This window comes from Oculina patagonica, chromosome 6 (assembly GCF_052425735.1).
Source record: "Oculina patagonica isolate OP01 chromosome 6, crgOcupat, whole genome shotgun sequence".
Taxonomy (NCBI): domain Eukaryota; kingdom Metazoa; phylum Cnidaria; class Anthozoa; order Scleractinia; family Oculinidae; genus Oculina; species Oculina patagonica.
The window spans coordinates 112,880-138,752 of NC_135763.1; the positions used below are offsets into that span (position 1 = coordinate 112,880).

The 25,873-nt window shown below is 40.0% G+C and overlaps 1 protein-coding gene across 1 annotated transcript in view; it reads right to left on the reverse strand.

Annotated features, from left to right (window-relative positions):
- Positions 1–2,071: 2,071 nt before the first annotated feature.
- The window catches only part of LOC144658529 (cilia- and flagella-associated protein 47-like), a 31,536-nt gene continuing 7,734 nt past the window's right edge, over positions 2,072–25,873 (reverse strand). The window contains exons 12-54 of the mRNA XM_078518954.1: positions 25,520–25,616; positions 25,154–25,257; positions 24,546–24,658; positions 24,193–24,326; positions 23,934–24,044; positions 22,942–23,072; positions 22,468–22,590; positions 22,072–22,155; positions 21,150–21,275; positions 20,930–20,998; positions 20,751–20,832; positions 20,543–20,634; positions 19,996–20,280; positions 19,055–19,265; positions 18,430–18,628; positions 17,700–17,918; positions 16,801–17,241; positions 16,398–16,691; positions 15,842–16,043; positions 14,946–15,141; positions 14,536–14,633; positions 14,119–14,235; positions 13,431–13,565; positions 13,088–13,189; positions 12,772–12,933; positions 12,187–12,386; positions 11,817–11,887; positions 11,327–11,707; positions 10,981–11,235; positions 10,495–10,724; positions 9,795–9,938; positions 9,602–9,720; positions 9,144–9,198; positions 8,608–8,777; positions 6,059–6,424; positions 5,816–5,923; positions 5,470–5,683; positions 5,075–5,252; positions 4,233–4,731; positions 3,860–4,006; positions 3,410–3,571; positions 3,015–3,183; positions 2,072–2,545 (exon numbers count right to left, since the gene is read on the reverse strand). Coding sequence (XP_078375080.1) covers positions 2,330–2,545; positions 3,015–3,183; positions 3,410–3,571; positions 3,860–4,006; positions 4,233–4,731; positions 5,075–5,252; positions 5,470–5,683; positions 5,816–5,923; positions 6,059–6,424; positions 8,608–8,777; positions 9,144–9,198; positions 9,602–9,720; positions 9,795–9,938; positions 10,495–10,724; positions 10,981–11,235; positions 11,327–11,707; positions 11,817–11,887; positions 12,187–12,386; positions 12,772–12,933; positions 13,088–13,189; positions 13,431–13,565; positions 14,119–14,235; positions 14,536–14,633; positions 14,946–15,141; positions 15,842–16,043; positions 16,398–16,691; positions 16,801–17,241; positions 17,700–17,918; positions 18,430–18,628; positions 19,055–19,265; positions 19,996–20,280; positions 20,543–20,634; positions 20,751–20,832; positions 20,930–20,998; positions 21,150–21,275; positions 22,072–22,155; positions 22,468–22,590; positions 22,942–23,072; positions 23,934–24,044; positions 24,193–24,326; positions 24,546–24,658; positions 25,154–25,257; positions 25,520–25,616 — 7,611 coding nt within the window. The 3' untranslated portion in view covers positions 2,072–2,329. The remainder of the gene's footprint in view (positions 2,546–3,014; positions 3,184–3,409; positions 3,572–3,859; positions 4,007–4,232; positions 4,732–5,074; positions 5,253–5,469; positions 5,684–5,815; positions 5,924–6,058; positions 6,425–8,607; positions 8,778–9,143; positions 9,199–9,601; positions 9,721–9,794; positions 9,939–10,494; positions 10,725–10,980; positions 11,236–11,326; positions 11,708–11,816; positions 11,888–12,186; positions 12,387–12,771; positions 12,934–13,087; positions 13,190–13,430; positions 13,566–14,118; positions 14,236–14,535; positions 14,634–14,945; positions 15,142–15,841; positions 16,044–16,397; positions 16,692–16,800; positions 17,242–17,699; positions 17,919–18,429; positions 18,629–19,054; positions 19,266–19,995; positions 20,281–20,542; positions 20,635–20,750; positions 20,833–20,929; positions 20,999–21,149; positions 21,276–22,071; positions 22,156–22,467; positions 22,591–22,941; positions 23,073–23,933; positions 24,045–24,192; positions 24,327–24,545; positions 24,659–25,153; positions 25,258–25,519; positions 25,617–25,873) is intronic.

The window sequence follows — 25,873 nt, forward strand, 5'->3', positions numbered from 1 at the left end:
TTTCTTTAATATCCCATATCCCTATAATTTTTCCCTGAAATATCCCGTATCCCTATAATTTTCTCCCCAAATATCCCGTATCCCTAAAACCCCTAATGGGGCCTCACCTGCGTTTTGCACGTGGTAGGCTGAGTGATAAGAGGCGGCTGTATTCGCAGCCTACATCTCATTGGTTTTATATGAAAACAACTCGACCATATATATTATTGCGACGCAGGCACCGCGTAACAACAACAAGTAGCTTTATTTGTATGAGCATAAATTCATACAATATTTGTGGCCTGAACAGGAATTGTATAGCAAGTCGTGGACAATACATATGTTGCACATTTATTCAAGGCGAAATAAAGACTTAGTTACACAGCCACACTCTTAACTCTTTACACTCTTAAAAATTTGCCCTGTAGTAAATTCACTTGATATGTACATGTTCACTCCACTAACTCGACACTTTTACGGATCATGCAGTGTTGGTTCCAAGTTAGGAATTGAATAAAGGTTGGCTCACATAGTCTATATATTTGTCATTTACAACAAAGAGAAAAAATAAATAAATTTCGTTCATACCCAAATTTCAGCCTTGGGTACGTTCTTAGGCCTTTCTAAGCCTCGACGTTCCTATACCATACAAAAGGTTCTTAATGCTAGACGTTCCCAGACTGATAAGCAATGTAAAACAAAACCGATGCAGCTCATGATTTACGCTGCCTTACTAACCGCAACAAGACGAAAGTCGACAGCCGTTTTAAATTTTACGAGAACTGCGTAGATGTGAAATAGTTATAGGTTGCAAAAGAAAAAAAATCCTTCAAGATGAATGGACATGACTAACCTAAACTATGAATAAATTTCAGAAAATTTCGCTAGTTCTTGCATGTTACACATCAGCGAAAAAAGCAACAACTGAATAAGATGCGATTACCTTCACCCAAAAGAGAGACTCATCGTCAATCCATGGCCAGCTATTTGGAAACAGAATGTCAAAGAAAGTCATTCATTTTCATTAAAACGTTTCGCTTCCAAAACTACTGTCGGCTATTTAAAAAGAAGATGAAAATTAACAACTATCGAATAATTATTTTCAACGGACTGAGTAAATTTTCCACTGATCTTCTTGGGGTGCTTTTACTTCCTCCTCCTTCGATTGTACTCACTGCCTGTAATTTGCTTGTAATCTTCTTCAGTAATTTTTATTCGTCCCATTCTTCTTTGTGGCTCTGCAGTCATACTCCTTGAAGTTGTCCTCGCTATCGCCTGTTGCAGGGAACTGTTCTGCCTATCCCGACTATCCCATGTAAACGTCAATTGATTCGCACAAGGATGAACAAATATGATGATGGGGCGTGGATTTAAGCGTTGAGATTCTTCAATTAATTTTCTGGCCTCCTCGATATCCCATCCCGCAGTATAGAACGGAATAGAACTATTAGCACCGTGTTGATAAGAGTTTTTTTCAGCCATTTTGGTTTTGCTGGAAAATGACTTGAAGGTTCGCTCTCCGATTGCTATGACGAAATGCTTACGTAATGACATGAGCTTTAAAGGTTTCTTCACATGCCACAAAGCGATTTTTATTCCGAACATTGAAAAAGAGTGAAAAGAGTGATGAATGAAATTGAAACAGTAGCGTTTATCCCAATTTTTATCTGTTCTGTCATTCTTTCAGGGAATATCAGAAGCGTGCATCGGCTCAAAATACTGCGGGCTAGACTGTTCACAGCCCCTTTATTTTTCATCGGAAAAAACGTGAGTTTTGAAACGGATTATATTAAAGTCGAGAGAACTATAACGATGACACTAATTCTGTAATGTTTACCAGCGATTTTACGGGTTATTACAAAACAGTGTGTTATTACAATCGTGTACGACAACTCGGATTATTACACACAGTTTGCCATAGGGGCGATTAAAAATTTGACTACAGGTGTAACAACTGTTAATACAATTCACGACAGTACAATTGGTTACCTTCAGCATTTATAAGCAACCATCAGATTTAATTGTCGCTAACAGGGGAGGTCGTTTACATATAAAAGATAAAAATAGGTAAATTAAAACTGACTACAACATGGACAGTTTTAACAAACATCTTTATTGTACAGTCAGGCGATATCCCTTCAACGCCAAATGTCAAATGAAATATTCTACACCAAAACAACAAACAACGCTTTGAGAATGCTATGCATACAAAAATAAAATGCCGGATTTGGAAACTGTATGTACATATGCTACATTGCAGTAACACACTATTGTAACGTATAACGGCGTTACTAATAATTTACAATTCATTTACAATTCACTGTTCTACGAGGTGAAACCTTGCATGTGTTCATCTGGCTGATCGTGACACCAGTCTGGCTCCCTTATAAGGAGACGATACTGCCGTACTTTGCAGCTTCAAGTTATCCAGTACATAGTTTCTCTTTTGTTTTACAGTTCTACGCGAGGAGTTGGCGCTCGTGGACACGATTTTGGACCGCATGTTAGGCGGGCTGTAGTCAGCGGTCGTGCCAATGATGTCATACGTCCATTGCATGTCTGAGGTCTGTTGATAAAAAAATATTTTTTTTACTTTACCGACAAGGTTCTTAGAATACAGCTACACCTTGTATTTCTAGCGTTTGTACATTAAAAATGTCCTGCGCAATCAGGACTAGTATTCTTAACGATCCACGCAGTTCTATGCTCTATTAGTCCAGTTAACCACGCAAAATGTTAGAAGATAAAAAGGGATTGAAAGTCGCGAGTGATTTACAAATTTTAAGTAAAAGAAGACAAATTCTGTCGCTGACATGCGTCGTACACTTGTGCTGGTTTCATTCTCGTCCCCAGAGCTGCTTGTTCCTCTCAGCCGGCGGAGCCTGTACACGAGAAACAAGTGGCTCTGGGAACACATGACTCGATTGGCTGGATTTTGACAAAAGGAACAGCCGTTCTGTACATCGATTGGCAACAGTACGGTGCATGTCTCTCTAGCACCAAACCGCAAACCAGTTGCCTGCTTCAGTCCTTACCTGAACCACCAGTTTAGCCTTGTGCGTCTTGCCGTATATTTGGGGCTTGTAGGCGACCCTGATAAGCGTTCCTTCGGTACCTACAGGAGTTAGTTCCCCGGATGTAGGAGCGACTGTAAACTCCAGGTCAGAATTGGGAGCGAAAAATGCTTCAAATGGAAGAGTGTGTCTAGAAGAGAGAACAAGATCACGTAATGTAATCTTCATCCATTTTATAGTTGACAGATGACATCAAATCACTGGGACAACTTTAAACTAAAGTTTAAAGCTCCGGCTCCAGCAATTCACTGCTCCCATATTTTAAATTTTTCACCAAACAACCTGATCTTATTTTAACCTGCTTCGAACCTGCTCTTCATATCTTAATTGCTTCACAGTGAGTTATTATTATTCACCTCATTTGACTTGTCATTCTGAAGCCCACGACAGATTCTTTGTCCAGTCCAACAGACTCAATCGTTATCGTATCGTCGACTTCCGGTTCAGTGGCTAACACTCTCAGCGGAAATCTCCAGACTCCACCGGAAGCTGCTGATATCATTAACTGAGTCTTGTGGCTAGAGAAACGAACAACAAAAACGTTCATAACGCGACAGCCAGAATCTATTGCAACGTCAAAATATTTCAATCGACATTTGGCAATTTTAGCTGCTTTCAGATCAAACTAATGACAGCACTTAACTAATGGCACTCGCAATATTTTAGAGTTTGTCTTTGTAATATCGTGTTAACGTGATAATGGCGGAGACAGAGTTTAGCCGCTTGTCAAATTCTGATTGGCTCATTACGTTATTTCCGTATGTTATGATTGGTCAGATGTTAACTTTAATTCCTGTCTGGCTTACCTGAATGGCTTGAATGGTGAAAACACAAAGTTGAACACAAGAATCACCACTCCTGACACTTGATTCTTGATCTTTCTCAACAGGCTCACCCCCAGTGATCGCTCCAGGCAAGACTGGCATTCAGCGTCATCGTAAATAAGTTCGTACCTACAGGGGGAGGGTAGGAACATTGATGAATTAGCCCCAAACAACTTCCTGACCCCACCCAATACAGTCTGTCATTACCTCTGAACTCCCATCTTCTCGTTTGGAAAAATTCTTTTGACTGTTTAAGTGTTTTTAGCTATTGACAACTTACTCCGCAATTTTCAAATCGTCGATTTGTAAAAATGACAATAATCTCTCACGTTCAAATCACTTTAGATATGATTACCTGAATTCCTCAGGCACATTCAAGTAGTCCACTCCATATTCCATTTCTCCAGGCAAATGTCGGCCAAGCAGATTAATAGGAGTAACGCTAGGGTACCGCCCAAAACCCGAGCTGCCGGTATTAGGTGCCAGTCCGGTCAGGGTTACCTCCACTCTCTCCTCCACTCGGCTGCGAGCTTTGCACTCAATACATGGGGCTTGGGACTCCTTGATAGGATGTGATTCAGGGATCCCCCTAACGGGGTATATCCAGTGTAGATCATTCACCATGCGCGTGCTCATCATGCTTGGGTAGTTTCCATCCCACGTGTCTTCTGTGTCTCTGTGCATGGTCACAGTGACCGTGGCCTCGTGTAGCTGCATGGTGTCAGGCGCAAAGGAGATCGGGATATCAAGAGTCGCACCAGCCTCCAGAAGGATACTTTTGGCGCGTTTGAGCAGGAGGCAGAAAACCGAGTCTTTTGGCTGGGTGTCACTGCGCATGCTTGTGAACAAGGAACCTGGAAACAACAATGACAAAGAAAATTGCGATACTGAGACTGAGTGCGTTTAGAAAGGGGTTTTCATGTTGAAAACCTCCCATCTTTGGTGAAAGAATCAATAATCGTTTCCACGAATTTGCTATTCAAGGCGACCAAGAACTCCAGCAAGAAAGCGAAACAACTCACACGTAATGGGGATAGCTCAGGGTATTTGGGGTGAAACGTACCCGACCACTTTTTAAACACCACAATGAAATAGTCATTAAATGAAGTATCAGCAACATAACAAACTGAAAGGATTTCTGAGCTAAGCAAGAAATGATTCCCTTCTCAACCTCCTGTATGCAGTTACTGGACTTACCACTCCTAGACAAGAGGCGCTCCTTCATAATCACATCCACGATCACTTGCCGGTCAGTAGGGTTTTTGAATGGAATTATAACCGAGGAGTTTCCACCGAGCTGTGAATAGATATCGATAGGATCCACCGGGCCTGGCATCATCCCCGTACCGTGGGCTAGGAATACCCAGCTACCGAGCTGAAGAAAATGGTAAAAAAAAAAACATTTAAAAATAGTTCAGAACGAATAATTTAGTTTTAATAAATGGCATCAACTAATGACTCTTCTGCGCAAATCCTATTTCAATGCTGTTTTCAAGTACACCTTCTATAAAAGTTAAAAATAGTCGTTCAATGAATTGCTTAAAGTTCCTCCTTGTTGCTTAATTCACACACAGCAAAGGGCAACGATTTACCTGAGGACATTGGAAGGAAATTTCTGCAGAATGAAGTTGTCCTATAGCAGATGGAGTAAATTTTAGCGGTATTTCTAACAAACCGCCTGATGGCAAGAGAATCTGTTTAGTATTGTCCAGCTCCAGACTGAAATTAGCTGGGTTTGAGCAGTGAGGTGTGAGCACAAGTGACTCGTCTGTTGGATTCTGAAGGCGAATCATCTGATAAGTGGACCTGAAAATACAAAAAAAATTCACTTTACTCTGAGGAACAACGACGCAAACAATGAAACAAATTACAACAAAATTTTAACCACGTCACAGATAAAACCTTAGACTCAGACCAGTACAAAAGTGGTTAACTTACTTGCCAATCTCGCAATGAATTGAGGGTAGGTGTGAAGGTTGAGGAGTAGTTGCCTTGAGCACCAGATCATACCAGAACTCTCCAACAGCTTCATGCTGAAATATCACACTGAAAACAATATCAAAAGCAAAGTAGGTAAGAAAACAAGCAGGCAGATAAACAACTTAAATAAAACGCCTCTCATGTGAGAGACCATTCATAACGATAACTGAACTCGGCAAATCTAAACCCAACAGCTCTCACCTGCCAGCATATTCACCAATCACGGTTGGTGCAAATGCCACTTGATATATGACTTGCTGCCGAGGGTGCAGAGTGACCGTGGGCTCACCAGACAGAGCCACGCCGTCAATGAGCACGTCCATGACAATTCTCTCCCGGGTGGGGTTAGTCACTGCTATGTCGACTGCCACTGCCGAATGTGCTGCACATGTTACTTCCAGGGTCCTCTCAGGATTGGGTGCTGAGGACTGAACTTCTATCGTGTACCACAAACGGTAGGGTCGATGTTTGGGATCATCTGCCATCTCCTGGGACAAAAGAGCTTTAGTATCATTAGGAGACTTTCTGTCATTCAAATCTTCTTCGTCTTCGTCATCGTCTCTAACTCTGCAAATGAATCAAATTGTTGCATTGTGAATGGCACAAAGCGTCGATCACTTAAATAAAGCTACGCGTTTTACACAACCCGCGCTGGACATCTCTTAACGTCAAGCAATAGACTATAACAATTAGAAATACTTGTGGCTACTAGGGCTACTTTCCAATTTCCGTTAAGTAAGAGTTCGTGACTTAGAAGCTCTAAGTACTTTAAAAAATAGGGCCCCAATGGGTCCATGTGTTTTGCTGCTAGAGCAAAGTCTTAGGGAACATGTTGATGAAAGACAAGTGAGTCGAGATTGAAATCCAACGTCTTTTATTGTCTGTCACTTGTGTGCAGGTTAATAATTGCACTATATTGTAGTCACTTTGTGTTAATTCAATCCTGATAATTTTACTGATCAATGTTATGTTGAAATCAAAGACAGCAAACATAATTTAATTACTAGTAAGTTAACGTAATGTCTGACATGATTGTCTCTTTGATAAAAAACAGTAACTCTTAACATTATAAAAAAATCTCAATGAACTCAATGTGATTCTTTTAGTGGCGTTATCTCACTGGTTACCGTTAGTTGTATTTGGAATCATTGTCACAATGGTAGCGTTTTAACAACAACGAAAAAGACAGAATCTATTGACCTTATAAGAACTCAATGTGATATATTTATTAGTGACAAGACAGTGGTTCTTTAACCACTTTCACCCAAATTAAACACTGGAACAACTAACTCTTAACAAACTTGTTGTGTCACCCTGAGTTAAATATGCAAAATTCAGAAATTATAAATAATCGCACGCGCACCGGCGTACAACAACAGAAAGACGGCGTTGAACGTAACGCAAAGTTCATTTTGAAAGCGAAAGTTTACAAATAATTATTATCATTCGTCAGTCATCCCTTCACGCATGAACACTCGTCGAATTTCAGTGTCTTCACAACAAGATCGGAAGATCGATAAGGACCAATTTTTGATTCTGCGAAAGTTCGTTTTCTTAAAGTTTTAGAAATTTGTGAAGTTGGAGGATTCACTGAGGACTGCGTAGCCGAAGATGCAGTGGCTCGCTGGACATCAAATTCTATTTTTCACGGCGTTTAATTAATCTTCACAAAATAAACATGTGGCGCCAGCGCGTCTGGCAGTCAAAACTTCATTTTTCAAAAAACTTTCCCTTTCCAGCTATTTTAGCGGGGCTTATACTATAGTACCTACCTGTCAGTCGTAGAAAAGCTGAAATTTAAGGATGAACTGTTTATTAAATGAAGACCGTATTATTTTTTAATAACTAGTAAACAAACTGGTCGCCACGCATTTAAACACGAACTGACGAATGTTGCATCTGATGCAGTGAATCTGGTGAATGAGAACTTCCTTTAATATTTCTTTGTTTTCGACGGTGTGCACCACTGAATAAGTTTCTTTCCCATTGTGATGTTACTAGTATTAATTCGTTTCTAGCTGTCTTTTATATAGCTCGAATACAGCTACAATTAGCGGTGCAGCCTACCAGCATGGTATATTCCTTTCCAGCTGTCTTTGCGTGACAAGTTACACGTTCATACATTTTATTTTAAAATATGAAGTTCAGAGTTAATACAGTACTAGTATGCTGTAGACAGTGTAGACAAGGTGAGGGTAAGTTTATTTTCAAAGCGAAAGTTTACAAACTGTGCACTAACCGGTCCTTTGGAGAAAATATTTATGACCTTCGGCGAGGTTCCAAGTCTTCGCTCTTTTCGTAAATGATGAAAACTGCAGAATAATTTTCTCATAAAACTGGAGTGGTCGCGCCACAGTTTGTTTTCTTTCCCAATGCGATATACTTTTAAATCGGTTTTCTGTTTTCCAACGTGTCCAACGTGGTTTGCGTTCGAATACTTTGGCCCGTAACTTCGAATGCGATCAGCGCTACGGTTCATTGGTTTCGATTTTGTTTGTTCATGGATTTGATTGACATCGGTAGTTCAGATTTCTCCTCTGTTACGGCACTTACACCTTACGGCACTTACCACCTTACGGCACAAACTTCAGCTCTCAATGTGTTTTGCTTGCAGCCATTGCGGCTGCAGCAAAACACAAAAATTACACAGCAGCGGTTTACACATGGTGCTTAATCAGTTTCAACAACAAACGACTCAATTCATGGCCAATTCAGAATCCACTGTGGATGTACTATTCTGCTGTCCTTACCTAACTGCATCAGGACTGCCTGAGGAGGATTCTCCAGGGGATATAAATGTAACAAGTCCAGTGAATATGCCTCGTTTCCAGGGCGAGACTGTGATCACGTGCTCGGCAGTCTTTCCTGGGAGGACTGTTACCGACGATGGACCACTCAAGATATCAAGGTCGGTCTTGACCTAACAATATATGGAACATGAAATAAGTTGAAATACATCATGCTGATCACACAAAAGTTTATATGCATTTGACACATCTAAGAGTCTTCATGTAGTTTTCTTTATGCAATTTTAAGAATCAACACAATCGGTGATATCTTGCTCTTTGAACGGGTGACTGCGCTTGCTGACACAGGGTGCAAAAAGGCGTACAGTGCTATTTGCAGCGGACGGATAATATAGTGTTCCAGTCTTCATTATCCAGAATTTTTTCCGGATCTCAAAAACTAGCGAGATTTTCCTCCGTTTTGTTTTCTAGGAAACTTTTTTTCATGATGACCACGTAAACGCAAATTAAAGCCCGATGCTTAAGGAGAGTCTACTAACCTGGAAGGTGAGTTTATTTTTCGTCACATTTGGTACTTGCAGAGTGTAGGTAGCACTGTCAAAAAACAACATCAATGGTATTCCTTCAGCATTAACCTTAAGCATTAGAAATTGTTTTCAATCAACTTTGAGTTTGATGGGATTTCTGAGAATTGGGAAGAAGCCGAGGAAACAGACTGCTATACTCCTTAAAACTATTACAACAATATAGAAAACGTTCCCAGGCAAAATTGCAGCAAGAACAATCAATGAACCAATCAAATAAATCAGCGAACCAATCAGCACTCGCAAAAAAAGGATACGACCAGCGCCATGCGTGAGAAAACATGCGCAGGAAAAACATGCAGCCGGCGCCAAACGCGGGAAAGTGCGCTCAAGCCAAGTCTCGATTGGTTTAAGTTTTGTTCCAGATTGGTAAATTTACGGTAATTGGTCAGAACACGTGTCTTCACTCGTACCTTTCTTTGGCAGGGCACTCAATCAAGATGTGATCCAGTGGAAGCGGTTTTTTTCCTGTTCCTAGGAGCCTGTAGACCTGCTCTGTGCCATCTAAAGTGTTTGTCAGCAACAGTTTACCCTGAGTAACAAAGGCAAATAAATCAAACGTTAATTATCATGAGTGGATAGTTGGCAGCATTGGACATGTCTTACCTCCACTTGTCCCTCGTAACAAGGTTTAAACATCAGGGGGTAGCTGGTGGTGAGGTGTGATTTTGCTACCATAACAGGTGGCCCGTAGAACCCCTCCCCCTCTAAGGTTGCAGCGAGATGCCAGTCCTGATTAGTTTGGTTGACCTGCAAGGAGAAATGAAAATTAAGAAAGAATGACATACTGCAGCAAAAAATGCTCTATCGATAAAGTTTCCTTGTTTTACTTTTTTGGTCTGCTATGATTTTGACAGCGCTTTCACATGAAACAATGTTTTTGTTTTTGAAACTTGTCATTCTAACAAACAGGCGCATATGTAAGATAATAAAAAGTAATGAAAACGTTTATGGAATGACATGGCAGCAGGCTGCACATGATTTCAGTTCATTACGGGAACTAACTGTTTCTATAAAAGGCCGAATGTTCCAGCGAGGTTGGACGATTGGACGTTAGAACGGTTGTCAGTGATTTGGTGCAGTTCCCTTTGGTTATCAAATCAATGATTGGTATAACTCAGTGAATTAATTCCTCACTTCATTTGCGGCCAAACCTTTGTACTTATCAGCGGAAATACGTTATCTCTGGTTTGGTCGTGCGTTAATTCAATAACGCATTTCAACATTTCGATAAAAACGCGACCGGTCACACTTGAACAAATACGAGATGTTTAAATACAGAAGAACGGACACAGCTTGTATTTACCACTGGTATGTCCTGAGTCACTGACTGATGTGTTGGCGACATGAACTCCAGCTCAAGAGCTGAGCCCTCGGGAGACACAGTACATTCCAGCTGATATACTCTCGTGTCATGCGCAGACTTTAGAATAATTCGACAAGGGTAGTGTCCAGGTCCTTTCGGTTGGAAAGTCACCGGTAATGGAACTGTATTCCTCAGTGGCCCGGATTTAAGTCCAGTAGATGTCAACTCAACTAAAATGAGACAAAGGTAAAATGGTAAGGTATACAAAGTCTGTGTTTCAGCCTAGTGGCCCATCAGGACAAAGTTTTTGCTGGTTTCCACAGCATTTAGCAACTAGGAGTATTCCTACTTCTCCCTGGATGGGATGCTAGTCCGTCGTAGGTTTACCCCGAGACTTTTCAAGACTGTACGAACCATGTGCGTAGAAAAGCAGAAAACGACTCAACTTTTTGCGTAACTTTCAAAAACAGCACGAGGTTATCTTACCGCTCTTTCTGTTAACACTCGCCGGGATGATGACTTGAGAAGGAGCCTGAAAGAACTTGGAGCTCAGTTCAGTGTGGAACTCTGTGACCGCTTTTTCAAGTGAACTTTTAGTTTTGGTGTCGCCAGGATGCAGGAATTTGTCGCCTCCCAGGCCTAACGCGGCCACACTTGCTGTGACGGTACAACTGGCCAGCGTACCCGTCAGCTTTCGGCGTTGAAGCTCGCGCTCTGACATATGCTGTTGAGCAGCGATTGCTTGGAATCAAAAGAAGAGGAAAACCAAATCAAATACACTGTGTAGAGATAACATAGTCATACACCACCCAATACATGTTCATATACTCACCCAAGGCATTTTCCCTTGCCTCGTTTACGAGCGGAATGTACAAGTCTTCCGTGAACGACTCGTCATGTTCGCATTTCCAGTACACCACCCTTTCATCGCCACCGAACGCCCCCCTACCCCTCCTGGCTGCTGCAGCACTGCTGATCCGTATGCTATGGGGGGACTCGGCTACTGGCATAGGGGATGGGAGGGGCAGAGTGGCGTTTGCTTCAATACAATAGAGAAACTCGCCAATCTTGTCGTTAATGAAGAGGATTGAGCACTGTCTATGGCCGACTTCAAATGGTAAAAACTGAATTTCTACTGCTCCTGTGCTGTTGGCTTCAAGTTGAATGGTGTTGGTGGGACACCAGAAGGCGCTTAACATTGGACTTGGGGGAGCTGAATAAAAACAACAAAGCTGAACATCAGTGAATTCTACATAGCTAATCACTGTAATAAAATTATACACATGTACAAATATAACCATGATATGTTAGAGCCGGCTCACCTGTGGCTGTCTCAGTCTTCTGTTGTTCAATTTTATGTGGGAATTCTCTTCTGGGTGATCTATTCATTTGTCTGCGATAAACAAAACAGAGAAAAATGCAACAAATAATTACTTTTATTATACAATGTACAACACATTGATTGAAGTCACACTTTCGTCTATTAACATCATAATGCAGCTGGCGAGATAGCCCTCAATTGGACGTTATGAACTAGAAATCTTTCGGCCAAAAAGACACTAGTTCCCTCTTGACTGTCAAAAGGTTTACAAGAATTTTGTTGAGTGGAAAAGAACACCAATAATATTTGAGCCAAAATTCTAAAAGACGAAATTGACGATAACCCTGTTAAAATAAGCCTTGAACTGTTACCCGTGATCTGTTCTTGACTCCACTTTCTTTAAATTCTTGTTAGACTTGGACGCCTTTGCTTTTGGCGGCGAGGTTCCCGGGAATGAATTTCGAGCTTCCACCAACACGATACGGAACTCTCCGGTCAGCGGAAACGGGTTAGTGGCGTCAAAATTCACCTTCTGAAGTTCGTAGCATGCTGACTCGCTTTTGATAGTTGCCTTAAAGAAATTATGAGTATTTTTAAAAAAATAATTACTCAACTCTATGTTTCTTTGTTTATTAGACCCTAGTTTCTTGTGAGATTTAAAAACAAATAAGTTAATTTTAAACAAAACACGACACTTTTAAGTTTTGCAGACATGTTTCGGCAGGAACCAATTTGCCATTCTCAGTGCGATTATCGTTGCTTTTACTAATATCTCTCAAATAAATTAATCGTTGACAGCGTTCTTAATATTTGTTGTGATAAAGGTTACTATTATGTCAGCTACGTATTTTGCAACCTAAATCACATTTTTTTTCAGAGCTGGTGCAATCGACAAGACGGCAGCTAAGTGACTTATCACTGGTTATGTCAATTCAGAACACAGATTCTTTTCTTACCACAGGAACAATGTTGGTGATGCAAGTTTCTAGATTAAACACAAGAGTGTTTCCACATGGAGTCCCTTCTCGTTTTCCAACCAGAACTAATGTTCCGTTACACGGTCTGAGGAAACGACTCTTGAACTCTACTGGCATCTGAAGCTGGCCTTTAGACGGAACCTAAAAACAGAAATAATGCAAACGTACATTGTTTTTTATGGGTGAAACATAACAAAAAACAATCCAATGAACTAGGCTTATTCCTTTATCTTGCTGCAGTGCTGAGATAATTGCTCCAAGCGACCTTTGATGATTTGGAACCCGTCTTTTTTACCTGTTCGGTGTCTCCCATTGGAAGTCGAAAGTCGGCCGCATCTCTTCCCGCTAAAAGAACTTGATACACGAGCGGCTTGGTACTAGGGTTTTGAAGTCGAACCTGGAGATGAAAAAATGATCACACAATTTGGTCACAAACTTCTTTCACAGTTTTTTACCATTCCTTTACTCTTTATATATCCGTTAGTTTTTGCAATAGTGTTCATCTCTCGAAAGAGAGATGAGGAAAAAAGAACCACTAGAACCACTAGTTAACTACAACCCTAACCCTTGAGAAGGTTAAACGTAATAAAAAGTACTTTAAAGTGTATCACTGTTTCCAAAAAAGAATCAAACCTTACATGTTTTGTCACTGTGTCGTGTAGCGGACCTTCAAAGGCGACAGTTGCACGTGGCAAGTAGTGAGGAAGCCGCTGATACAAATGAATACATAACAGAAGAATCGTGATTGGGTTGGGTTCCGTCAGGTCTGTTGGCTGATACAAAGAGAAAAACATTATAACAATAGTCAGTTAATGAATCCTGAACGTAATGTTACAATAGCAGTTAATATTAACATAACATGACTTCATAAAGTAATCAAGTTTTTCCTGTTTTTGATGAGATACTGGCTCGTGAAAGGTGCGTAACGTGCTCCAGCCAATCAAAAGCGAGGATGTTGACTTTTCAGTCAATCAGCTCCTTTGTGATTTGGATCATGTGACTTTTCCCGTGCTTGTCATGACTCGTGTCATATATTTCTTCTTTGAGTTCTGATTGGACTGGAGCTGCGTTGACTTTAGATTTGGTTTATGAAGTCATTAAAAATACTCTTTTAAAACAGGATGAGTGGGCAGCAACCTTAGCCAAAGACAAACCTACACTGGCTAGACCGCAAAATTATAAATGCTTCACAAACATTGTTAACTGTTCAACAGAGAAATGTTACTTTATAATTCTTGCTTTTATTTACATCTAAACTTTAAATTTTTTTCTTTAGTTTGAAGCTGGCTTAAGAAAACATATAAACAATGCTATGTAGTGACTAACCTGAATGTCGTAGTCCAAGCCTATATGTCTAAGAGCCTCGACAACTTTCAGCACATTATGAAGACACTGTTCTCCTTTACTAGGGCGAGTGTACATTGAATACAAATGGGTTGGAATCTGTAAATAAAGAAAAGCACTTCAACGTGTGATGACAGAACTTTACAACAGAGCGGAGAACGAAGAAATGAGGCACCGAGTAGATGTAAGCCAAGATCACCCCCTCCCCCAAGAATAAAAATGTGACTCTTGTCGTCTCTAATTACTCACAGCTTTTTCTCATTAGAGACTGGGGATGAGTTTATTACAAATGTGTCACAGCAAAAGGTTTGCATGATGACAATAATTATTATCAGATGGCGTGATAAAACACGTTTTGGTGTACAATAAGAAAATAAGAGTCTATGTATAATTGCTTACCACAAATGGGACATGAGCACTAACAAGAGCAGCTAGTACCAGTCCATCCATGAAATCAACATCAAAGTTCACAATCCACCGACATGGAGGGCTGGTACCTAGAAAGCGATTTGGGGCATTTTTACAGAAAATGTCAAAGAACCTTAAAAAGTTTACTAATTGGAAAACATACATTTTTAGCTTGAGTAAATTAGTTTCCTTACGACCGTTTTAAACTAAAATCTTGATAATGAGGATTTCAGTAAATTACATAATAAACTAATCACAATCCAAAGCAAACCACATAACCGGTGCAAACTTCGGACAGAAATACATCACACATGATTTGCGTTGTGTATCTATTTCAGGCGATATAAAAGGCACTCAATATGTTGATACCGAGGCAATCGGCAAATAATGAAATTTCTCACCACCAATAGCAGCAGGCCAGTTAATGCTTCTCTGCACATTGTAATGATGATTGATCCAAGCTAACAAGATCCGTTCTCCTACACTGTAAACATTGCTGGTCAGCGGATCAGGATTCACATCTGGCAAAGGAGCGCTCTTATTGGGAAACTGAAGCTTCTTGAACTGATGAGGGGTGATACGGCTCAATATCAAGACCTACAAAGAGTGAGATATGGATAACATCAAAAGCATCACGTCTGGTAAAGGAGCGCTCTTATTGGGAAACTGAAGCTTCTTGAACTGATGAGGGGTGATACGACTCAGTATCAAGACCTACAAAGAGTGAGATATGGATAACATCACAAGCATCACGTCTGGTAAAGGAGCGCTCTTATTGGGAAACTGAAGCTTCTTGAACTGATGCGGGGTGATACGACTCAGTATCAAGACCTACAAAGAGTGAGATATGGATAACATCACAAGCATCACGTCTGGTAAAGGAGCGCTCTTATTGGGAAACTGAAGCTTCTTGAACTGATGCGGGGTGATACGACTCAGTATCAAGACCTATATAGGGTGAGATATGGATAAGTATCAAGTCTGGTAAAAGAATCAGTGTTGTTATTGGACAGCTGAAGCTTCCTAAACTGTAGTGGGGTGACAAGGCTCAGTATCAAGACCTACATAGGGTGAGATATGGATAAATATCACGTCTACTCGTCTGGTAAAGGAATGTTCTTATTGAACAACTGAAGCTTCTTGAACAGATGTGGGGTGATACGGGTAAGTATCAAAACCTAGTGTGAGATATGGGTAAGTGTCACGTCTGGTAAAGGAAGTTCACATCAACTTGAGCAAGTTTAGTGTATTGTCCAAGCCAAGCACACTTTCTGTCAATCTAGCTACAGTACAGTACCTTGACTAGTTGTGACAGGATGTGAGTCCATGCCTGGGTAGAAGTTGCTTCAAATTGAGCTATTTCCAATTTACTACTGTCACTTGGCGAGTCTTCTTCATCGGCTCCTGTGAGGTTTCTTTGGATTTTTTGCCAGCGGTGATAATCTGCGCTATCTAACAAGTCTTCTGGATTGACATGAGACACCATTGCACCTTGAGTTCTTTTGGAAAGAGAAGAAACAATTGATGGATTATGTTCACGTCTGACCAAGTATGCTCGTTATCTTGTTATCGCACAGGTGTATTACACAAGGCTGAAACCAGTTCATGCGCTCAAATTAATAGAGCTACTAAGCAAACAACTGTAATCCATATACGACTTATGTGCTGTTAACAGTAGATATTTTGAAAACACATAATATCGTTTGACGTTCTTATGTCTCTCCATGGCGCCAAGCCTGCGTAGTATTTAGGAGTATTCGCATTCAGGCTATTATTTGATGGGAATATGAGAATTTAAAACTGTTCGCTTAACTTGTTACCTGATTCAAAGTGCGCAAATAATTTTAACTTACCTCAAGAAAGTAAGTAAGGTGGAGTACATCCAGTGAATCTGCCGTACACGGTCAACAGGACATGTTGGAAGAGTGGAAGCTAGTGGAATTCCTGGCACAGGGCGACCACACAAATGACCAACAAGATCAAACACTGATCTCACTTCTTTTTTGGAGTTATTGTCCCAGTTAGATGTCCTTGCAGCCCCTGTACCACCCGCCTGGGGATCACTTGTGTCTTGGAGAGCTGACCGTAGGGTCTGAGGTATAGTCATTGGGTAAGGTCCACCAGACCAGGCCTGCGCTGAGAAGTACCTGCATGTGATCAAGAATGGGAGAGCATTGAAGAGGTAAGATAAAATCTCAACTGTAGCATACACCTTCGAAATAATAAACCATTTGTAAACACGTTCATAGTTCTCACCTCTGCACAGCATTAACGACCTTCCTGATGAACTTTCTCTCATCACTCTCAGCTCCAGGTCCCAGAATGAAGGTCCCATTTGTGTCAGATCCATCAGAGACCCCTCGAACAGGGCCCCCATGCTGAGGCTCGCCGTGATGGGGCGTGGAGGGGTAGGTAGAGGATGTAGCCTCGTTACTGGACTCGGGATATGTAGATGTACTGATACCAAAGCTCGTGCTTGTGGCACTAGTTGAAGCTATTGTCGGGGGACGGTTAGGGGTTACACATGGCATGAACAGAGGTTCCCCTGGGGGGTAGTCTTGGCCGTCTTCTTGTTTATCTCGGATTGATATTCCTTGTTGTTCACAGATGATGTGGAAATCTGTTTGGTGTGCGGACAGGAAGGGATAACACGAGAATAGACAATTGTCAGCAGTGGCCGTCACGGGCAGCTCATACCTACAAGCAGCAAGAAAAAAGGTTAAAGTCATAATCATAACAAAAGCAGACACATGCAACCTTGGGAATGAGTTCCTACAAAAAAAAAAAACAAGCAAGCAATAAAATGTTGGCCATGAAAGATTGGCATACAGTGTATTGCAGAGAAAACGGCATGTAAAAGTCACTGGTAGTACAAAAATGAAGCAAGAAAGAATTTCAATCCTACACTCCATTTAACCAGAGTTCTCCAATGCCGCCGAGAGTTAGTCAGAGCAAGAAGGTGCCAATCCACGACTTTTTCAATTCTAATGATCTGCTGACTAATACAGTGCGAGGATTCGTAAAAAAGGTTGTCAATTACAATGGCATGGTCTCGCTTTTGACAACACATAGTGCTACCCAGCAACAAGAAAACTTTGGGCTTAGTCAAAATCTCAACATGTTCTGATGAAAGTAAGTCAAATTAGTAGACATACTTTTCCTTTCCATCTGTGAAGACGATAGCTGTGGTAAACGTCACAGGACTGGGGGACTGGAATGTCACAGTACATGGAATCACGCTAGGTTCTCCTTTATCGTCGTTAATACAGCATGGTGGTATTGTCTGTCCATCAGGAAAAGCCACTTCCAACACTGACTGCAAGCTGCCATCTTCTAACTCCACCTCTGGGATTTCACAATCTAACACTGACGCTCTACAGAAGGCAACAAACGTTTACTGTAATTGTTGTAGTTCAAAATGAATATCTGGACAAAATAATTTTAAACTAGTGTAATTTTACTTTGTTCCAGATTAATTACCATCTTGCTAAACAAAGAAAAATATGAATCGTACTAGTTTAAAATCATTTTGACCTGAAATTTAATTTAAGCCGTAATCATAAGTTTCATCTAACAGCTGTGCATCTCACTCCATTGCACTCCATGAGTATAACCTCAGTCTGTGTATAGCCACACCCCGGTCCATTCCTCTGTTTTAGCCAGTTAAAGCGCAAAAAATTGCACATTCCATTTACCGGTTAGTGAACCTCTGTGTCTTTATTTTTGAAGTGTAACACAGTTCTTGATGTGTAAAACAACGAAAAACGGACAGATAACCGTAGGGAAAAAACGTGCTCTGGGAGAACAGCATGTAACATTTTACAAAAATGTCCTTAATCTATGCTAGAGACCACAGGCATTAAGTGTATAACGCTGTTCGTTTACCTTCTGTATCCACTCGCAATGATGTTGAAATTAACCGACACCTGTGTATTAAGTGGCACAGGTGTGAGGCGAAGACATTCAGGGTCAAACTTGAGGCTCGGTGCTAGAAGTTCTCCCCTGAGGGTGAGGGTGCGGTATGGAATGTCTCTGTTACCATTCAAGATCACTGGAACGTGTACCACAAACATGCCTGGGCTCCCTGTGGAGATTTGACAGAAAAAACTCATCAGAGAGATACCGAGAATTGTGCACTCTAAGAAAGATAGTGCCTGTGGTACATCTGGAAATAAAACTAATTTGATACTTGCAACAACAATCTGCTGCATTACTGAGAATATCATGACGTTATCATGTATTCGAACAATGCCTGAATGGACTTCCATCAATGATTAAGATTTCAAATAAACTGGTGCATATCAAAACATTGGGGCAAATAACAAAGTAGAGAAAGACTGGCACATTATCATGCAAAATCAATCGTAGACATATCCAAAAGTATCAAGCCAAATTGTTTCCCAATCCCCACAAGGGTGTAGAAAGAAAATGATGTTTCTAAGGAGCGGCTAATTGTAAGGCAAGTAACACGGCTGACTTCATCCAAAAGAAGAAAGCGGAATTGTCTTACGTGGTGTAAACAGAACTCCCAGTTGAAAAGTCTCTCCACTTTCCAGGGTTATGTCAGGAATGACACTTTTCTTTCCTGCTGATGATGGTGTGAATGGTGACCCCGTCCTGTGAAGGAATTTAAAGGTGCCATCCTCCATCAAGGCTCCTGCAGCCTTGGTGTTCAGAGTCCATGACAAGGTTTGATCGCTGTTGTTTACAAACAAGCAGCCCTGTTTAAACATAATCAATGTGTTTGTTAACGGATAAATTTTCTACTAGCCACTGTTTTTTTTAACTCATTTGTACTTCAGATGGAGGAATAAGGTTAATTGATTTTATTACATAGCTAGCAGAACAATTGAATTCAGTATACATAAGTGTGCATGGTAATCCAATAGTACATGCTGATAGGGTCAGCAAATGGCTTTGCCAAAGTTTTTTTCCTCACATGAAGGTTTTGATGTATATTTCCACCGTCAATGTTATAAAACAAATGGTTCATGCTTTCAGCTGTGCACTATCGAGTTATGGTGCACTTGGCAAGTTTGGAGAACACTCAAGAAGCTAGGGTTGCTCTCGGCTAAAAACCCAAGCAACTCTTATCCTTCTTTTGTGCTCTTCAAACTTCCCAGGTGCACCATAACTCGATAGTGCAGGCTAAAGCATGAACCAATTGTTAATTGAAGCATGAGTAACATTACTGTTATTTGGGTACCAAGTCGACATGACTCAAGGTAACTTCTAGTTGAATTCCAAAGGAAACTTCGAAGTTAACTTATTTTAAGGGACAAATATTATACAATTTCAGCCTGATTCAAGCTACAGTGTAATTTCTCCATTAATTCATTGTAGATCAAAAAAGAAACAGAAGAACACTATAACAGAAATGTAAAGTTTGAGAAGATGAAAATTGTCAGAAAACAATTTCTATATTAAAACAGTAAAACAGACTTCACTGACCTGTGCACGCCCTGCCCCTGACTCAATGCCGAGCTCAAAATAACCAGATGGAAGGTTGAACTCAAGGACAGAATGTGACAACTGCAGAGGGGGACGCAAAGCTGTTGCCACCACACGACGGCTGGGAGTAGCAATGCCAGCTAGAGAGGGTACAGGGGTCATCAGCTCAGAGATGGTCCAGTTCATGTGTGAGGGAGCGGGTGTGGGAGGGAAGGTGGATGGTGCTGGAGTAGGAGCCACTGTGTGGTTGATGCTGACAGGGATGACAAAGTCATAAGACGCAACCTGAGAAATACAAAATAGCTGTAAAAATCAGTTATGGTTCAGTGGCCAAGTTATCGATAATGTAGGAATAAAATGTAAGAGAGTGTCTAACTGATCTTACCTCCTCCTTCTCTTGAGGAAACCTGGTGTTAGGGCACTAATACTGGGTTAGCGTCAAGTCTTAGATGTAAGATCATGAGCTGTCGCTTTTATTAATTTAAAGGTAACTCCAAGGTAGTGGGGTAACATGTTATAAAAAAAACAGAGTGGATTTAGTTTGCACCTCAGATGGCTGGAATTCCAGAGCACACTCCAAGACCTGTTGACCTTTCAAAGAAATGTGGTAAACACCATTTCCATCATCCACTGGATCATCTAGGAGGCACAAAAACAACAGCATTACACCAACAACATGTGCAGTCATTCAGATAAGATGTTTGTTTTGTTACATGTTGTCAGTTGGTGATCACAAGTGATAACTGCAATAATACCTTCAAGATCAGTGTCCAGGAATTTGAGTGAAAAATCCAGGAATCTGCTCAGGTCAAAAACCATGTCTGCTTGAGTGCGGGTCTGAAAATAAAAAGCTCATGATATTAAATACTAATAACATACAGTTTCAATTCAGACAATCATTAATATCATGACCAAACTTTGTTTATGTTTTTACCTTGTTGCTCAGTTGAAATTTAACAGTTGCTAAAGCACCACAGTGGACTCCACCAAACTGAAATGAACTCTGCAATTTGAAAGAAATTATATCATCGCTTAATCATGGTCTTCTCTACTTAAGTAAAACCTTGTCTAGTTTTGAGGTAGTGTGAGTCTACACAGAGACTGCCAAAAAATTATATTCATTACCCTATCAGTAGTACTCCAACTGCACTTACCGCATCAATATCCACACAGGGAGGTTCTATTGTACCTCCCACCCTCAGTGAGATGGTCTTCCATCCTCGCACATTCACCTGGATGTGAGTATCAAACTTGTGGATGCTGTTAGGAGTAAACTCAACCTGGAAATGAAGAGACAAACATGGTTATCGCTTAAGGTTTAACATTAGTGCAACTGTCATATAAGCATTGCTAATTAACCAGAAAGTTTGTTTGGAATTAAATTCAGCAGCAGAATTTTTTTTTTTTTGCAGAATCTTGCATTTTTATGGGCTGGAAGAGGGAGGGTCGTCATTTCCGTTTAATTACACAAAACATACTAATTTAAATGTGACCTTTTATGCAAAGAGGTGCATTTCTTAAATTTGCAAATTTGGGCATCAGAGCATGAGCATTAAATGAAAGTTAATCATAAGTTGCATCTTAACACAGACTGTAGATGCCTTGCAAGTGGTATGCGTAACAGTTTGTTTGATTTACATTTTGATAACCCTTGCCATAAGTAACTACTACTCGTGGGTACTGCTTATGAGTGAAATAAATATAGGATACTGGGGCAGCCATTACATTGAAGTTGTCACCTGTAGCATTTCACTTTGAATGCAAGTGTAACATGACACCAATCGACGTCTTCACCCATAACATCAAGTGAACTCGGCCATAGCAGGTATTATGGGTTATGGACCTTAATGACAGCCCTGGGATAAGGTTCCTTTCAAATCAGCTGATAAACCAGAAGTGATGGCTCAGGTCATTTTTGATTCTGTTTTTGTTGCTAATTATTCTGCATAGTTGTAATAGAATGTAAACTTCCAGTCTCAACAGTAAAGGGAAGTACTACTAAGGTACTAATTTCTTATTTATATCTCCTGATTTTCCAGGTTAATGGCAAACATCCTCAATCTCCCAAAAAATTACCTTAAGTTCCGCTGTTCCTCCAATCGGGATAACTCCCTCCTTTGGAGAAATGATGATTCCAGGGATAGGACGAGTGTCGATCACCTAGAAAGCAAGAAGCCCAATTGCTGTGAGGTAACCCCCTCTGATGTCTGTTTTGGTCTTGTTATTTTTTTTCATTCTCAATTGGCAACTGCAGAGCCAATATTTTGTATTTTACATAATTTGATTTACTGTCAGACATTTATTTTATGAATTATTTTTCACACAACCCATGTATTCAAAACAATAAAAAATACTCTGATGCTTGAAACTAAGTTGTTTTGGTCTAACAGATGGGACTATATCCTACATGTATGTGTTTGTGGATGTTTAAGTCTTGTCCATAAAGCAGCAAGCAATCATCAAAGTACAAACCTCAAAGTAAGCATGGTTATGACTTGTATTTCGAAGGGACACTGTCTTCACTGTTGTTAAATGAAGAGGTACTGAGCCAAACAGAAGCCTCCTCTCCACAAATGAACAATGGGCAGAGCCAAGCTAAAAAGGATGTACAGTATTTGAAGTTTAAACACAATTGGCTTTGAAAATAACTCATCACTACCTAAGCAGCAAGTGTGGTGGACCCCATAATGGTAAAATAATGAAGAAAGTATGAGATCTAACTGGTCAGAATAAAAGATATTTACAATTGGCTAATATAGTTTTGTGACACATTGTCTAGCTGTAGCTTACAACTTCAGCATAGAAATGGAATCCACATAGAAATGGTGACTGGGAAAACATTAAGTCCTTTATAGAGGGAAGTTACATAGTACTTGTGGAGTTTTAACAGTACTGGTAGTTTATTACAGGTAGCATTCCTCAAGGATAACTGAATATAGTGTGTACCTTAGCCACGCATTTTAGCTTCAAATCACTTCCTCCAGTTACATGAACAAGGAAATCAGTTTCATCAGGAGCTGAAAATGTGGGTTGATAAACAACCTCACATTCCAAGCTAGTAAATGCATCAACAGTCCCTACAACAGCAAAGACAGTTTCTTATTTATTAATTTTCACTGGAAAGATGTAATGCCTCTATGACTTTGACCTGCTCTCTTCTCAACAATTTCCCTTATAAATAAGTTAGCCATCCCTTAATAGATGCTCCAGATAAATCAAGGTAACAAAAATTATTATGAAGATGAAGTGTTCAACATGACGCGAGCATGGGAAAGAAAAATTCTGAGTCACCGACGGGAATCGAACCCATGGCCTCCCAGATACTGGTTGGGCTCTCTAACCAACTGAGCTATGAGAGACTCGCTGTGAGCTGGGCCATTTTACTAGGTTGATAAGTGACACGCGTCCTGCATACTGCTAGGATCAGCAATGTCGAATTCATCAAGTTTGTGGTAAATAATAAAGATGGTAAATTTTAAGCTTGGTAATAGATAATGAAGATGAAGTGTTCAACATGACTCGAGCATGGGACAAAGAAAAATTCTGAGTCCCCGACGGGAATCGAACTCCCTTTGGGGACTCAGAATTTTTCTTTGTCCCATGCTCGAGTCATGTTGAACACTTCATCTTCATTATTTATTACCGAGCTTAAAATTTACCATCTTTATTACTTACTACAAAAATTATTATGTTTTTCTTTCTTTCTATTTTGCATTATTCTATTTTCCAGTTCAATGAAACATAAAAGCCTAGCATTTAGGAAATAATTATAACCAAGCCAAATGAAAGTGGTGAATTGGGTGCCGAATAAAACCGTGGTATTGATGCTCATATGGCAATGACTACCCTTCAAAAGTGTAGCATTTTACTATCAGCCACATTTTTGAGTAAAGAGTGCAACCTCTACATCCTCTGTAAGGACATCGTTACCTCCATACCTATTGATGGTCTTATGGAGAATGCCGTGCCCTTTTCATCCATCACAGGGGACCAAGAAAATTCTGCAGGGTAGTTTCTTTTGTTTAACAAAGTGATGGAGCCTCGGAAACCTAGAAGAGTTTAAAAATAGTTTTATTCAAAGATGTGTTAAGACAGTGTCATGAGATGTTTTAACTATCAAACTTTTTACTTTCTGATTTTTAAATGATACGACTGCAAACAATATGCTGTGTCTGGTGAAAAATGCATGGCATTTACCTGAATCAGCTAAGAGGCCAGGAGAGGGTCTAAGTTCAACTTCGTCACTTGATAGCTCTAAAGCAACAGACACAACTTCTGCCAGAACCACAATATGCTGTCGATGATAGCCATTAATGCTGTAGTTGATGCTCCTAATGAAGTAATGACAGACCAAAACAGGTGTACAGAAATGCACATTTAAGCAATTCTCTTTCTTTGAGATGATATGACTGAGCTGAAATGTGTGGAATGAGACCAACACTGTTTTGTACTCTAACAAAACATGCTCAAGTTCCATGCGCAAACACAGCAGCAATGTTATGACACACCATTCAGTTCTTCCTTACACTAGGTAATCAAAGATTTGTTACCTTTCAAATCTGCCTCGTACATTTGATTCAAACATCATGGCCAGCTTTGCCACAGAGCTTGGTGGTATCACTTGTGACAACGGAGATGTTTGACGAAGCTCACGGCAATCAATCTGCAATTTGACATCAATAAAATTGCTAAACATTTACTATTGTTAATAGAAGATAAAAGCTAAAATTAGTAAGATAATAATAAACTTCAGATGATAATGAGAAATTCAATGTATTGCTTGGTTGGTTCAGTCAGGGTCAGGTAACTTCATTCTGTTCATGTCAATTCACAAAAAAAATAAAAAAATAAACATGCAATCTAGATGTTTTTCATGCAAACAAACATTGATGATGGCAACAACAAATAAATTTAATGCTGAAGTGTCACATATCTCAAAAGAATGTGAACATCACAAGTTTATTTTACAAAAAACGTAAATCAGCTGTTGAAGACAAAGCAAACATCTAGTTGGTTGACCTTCCCTGACATTATTTTGGAATGTTGGCCACTATTATTGCCACATACAAAAACTGGTGAAAAACATCTCATATACAGCATACTACACTGCAAAGATAAAGGAAGCCTGAAATGCAAGAAGACATGAATGCCCACTTACCTCAACAACAACATGAATGAAACTGTTTAAGTTGTTAACAATCATGAGGTCTTTACTGCTAACAGATCGCAGACAGACTTGGCCAAAGTCCATTAAAGAGGGACCTAGAAATGAAAAGCATTAATCAGAAATTTACTGGAAATGAATTTAAAGGAAATACAAGATCTAGCCCTGGTAGGTACCAATAATATTATTGTGTTGTGTAAAAACTTAGTACATGTACTGTGTTACTGTTGCTTGAATTACTTGTCCACAAATAGCATAAGGCAACAGGATAGCTGGTTTTATCACTTAATCTGACAAATATCATTGTTTAACTGACAAATAGATATTATTGTATATTTTAATTTTTTTAATTGAATTTACCTATATCCACAAGTTTTAGTTGCTGAGGAGTGAGCCATGTGGAACATTCACGCTTTTCCCTTTCAGTCATCGGCACAGCATTTAAGCCATCACTTAACTGCACAGAACAAAGTGAATAATCAGACAACATGTTAACAACTTTACAAAGCTACTACTGCTGGAAAATCAACAAACAATCACTGCTTCTAATATTATTATTAATATTCATTTCTGTTACAGTGTTATTATACATCTTCAAGCATTATAATTTTATTTCCAAAACACTTCTGACTGATAATCAGGGACTCCCAGACCTGTGATTTCTCATTGGTCATCAATTCCTTGTGTGAATGATGATGATGATGATGATATGTT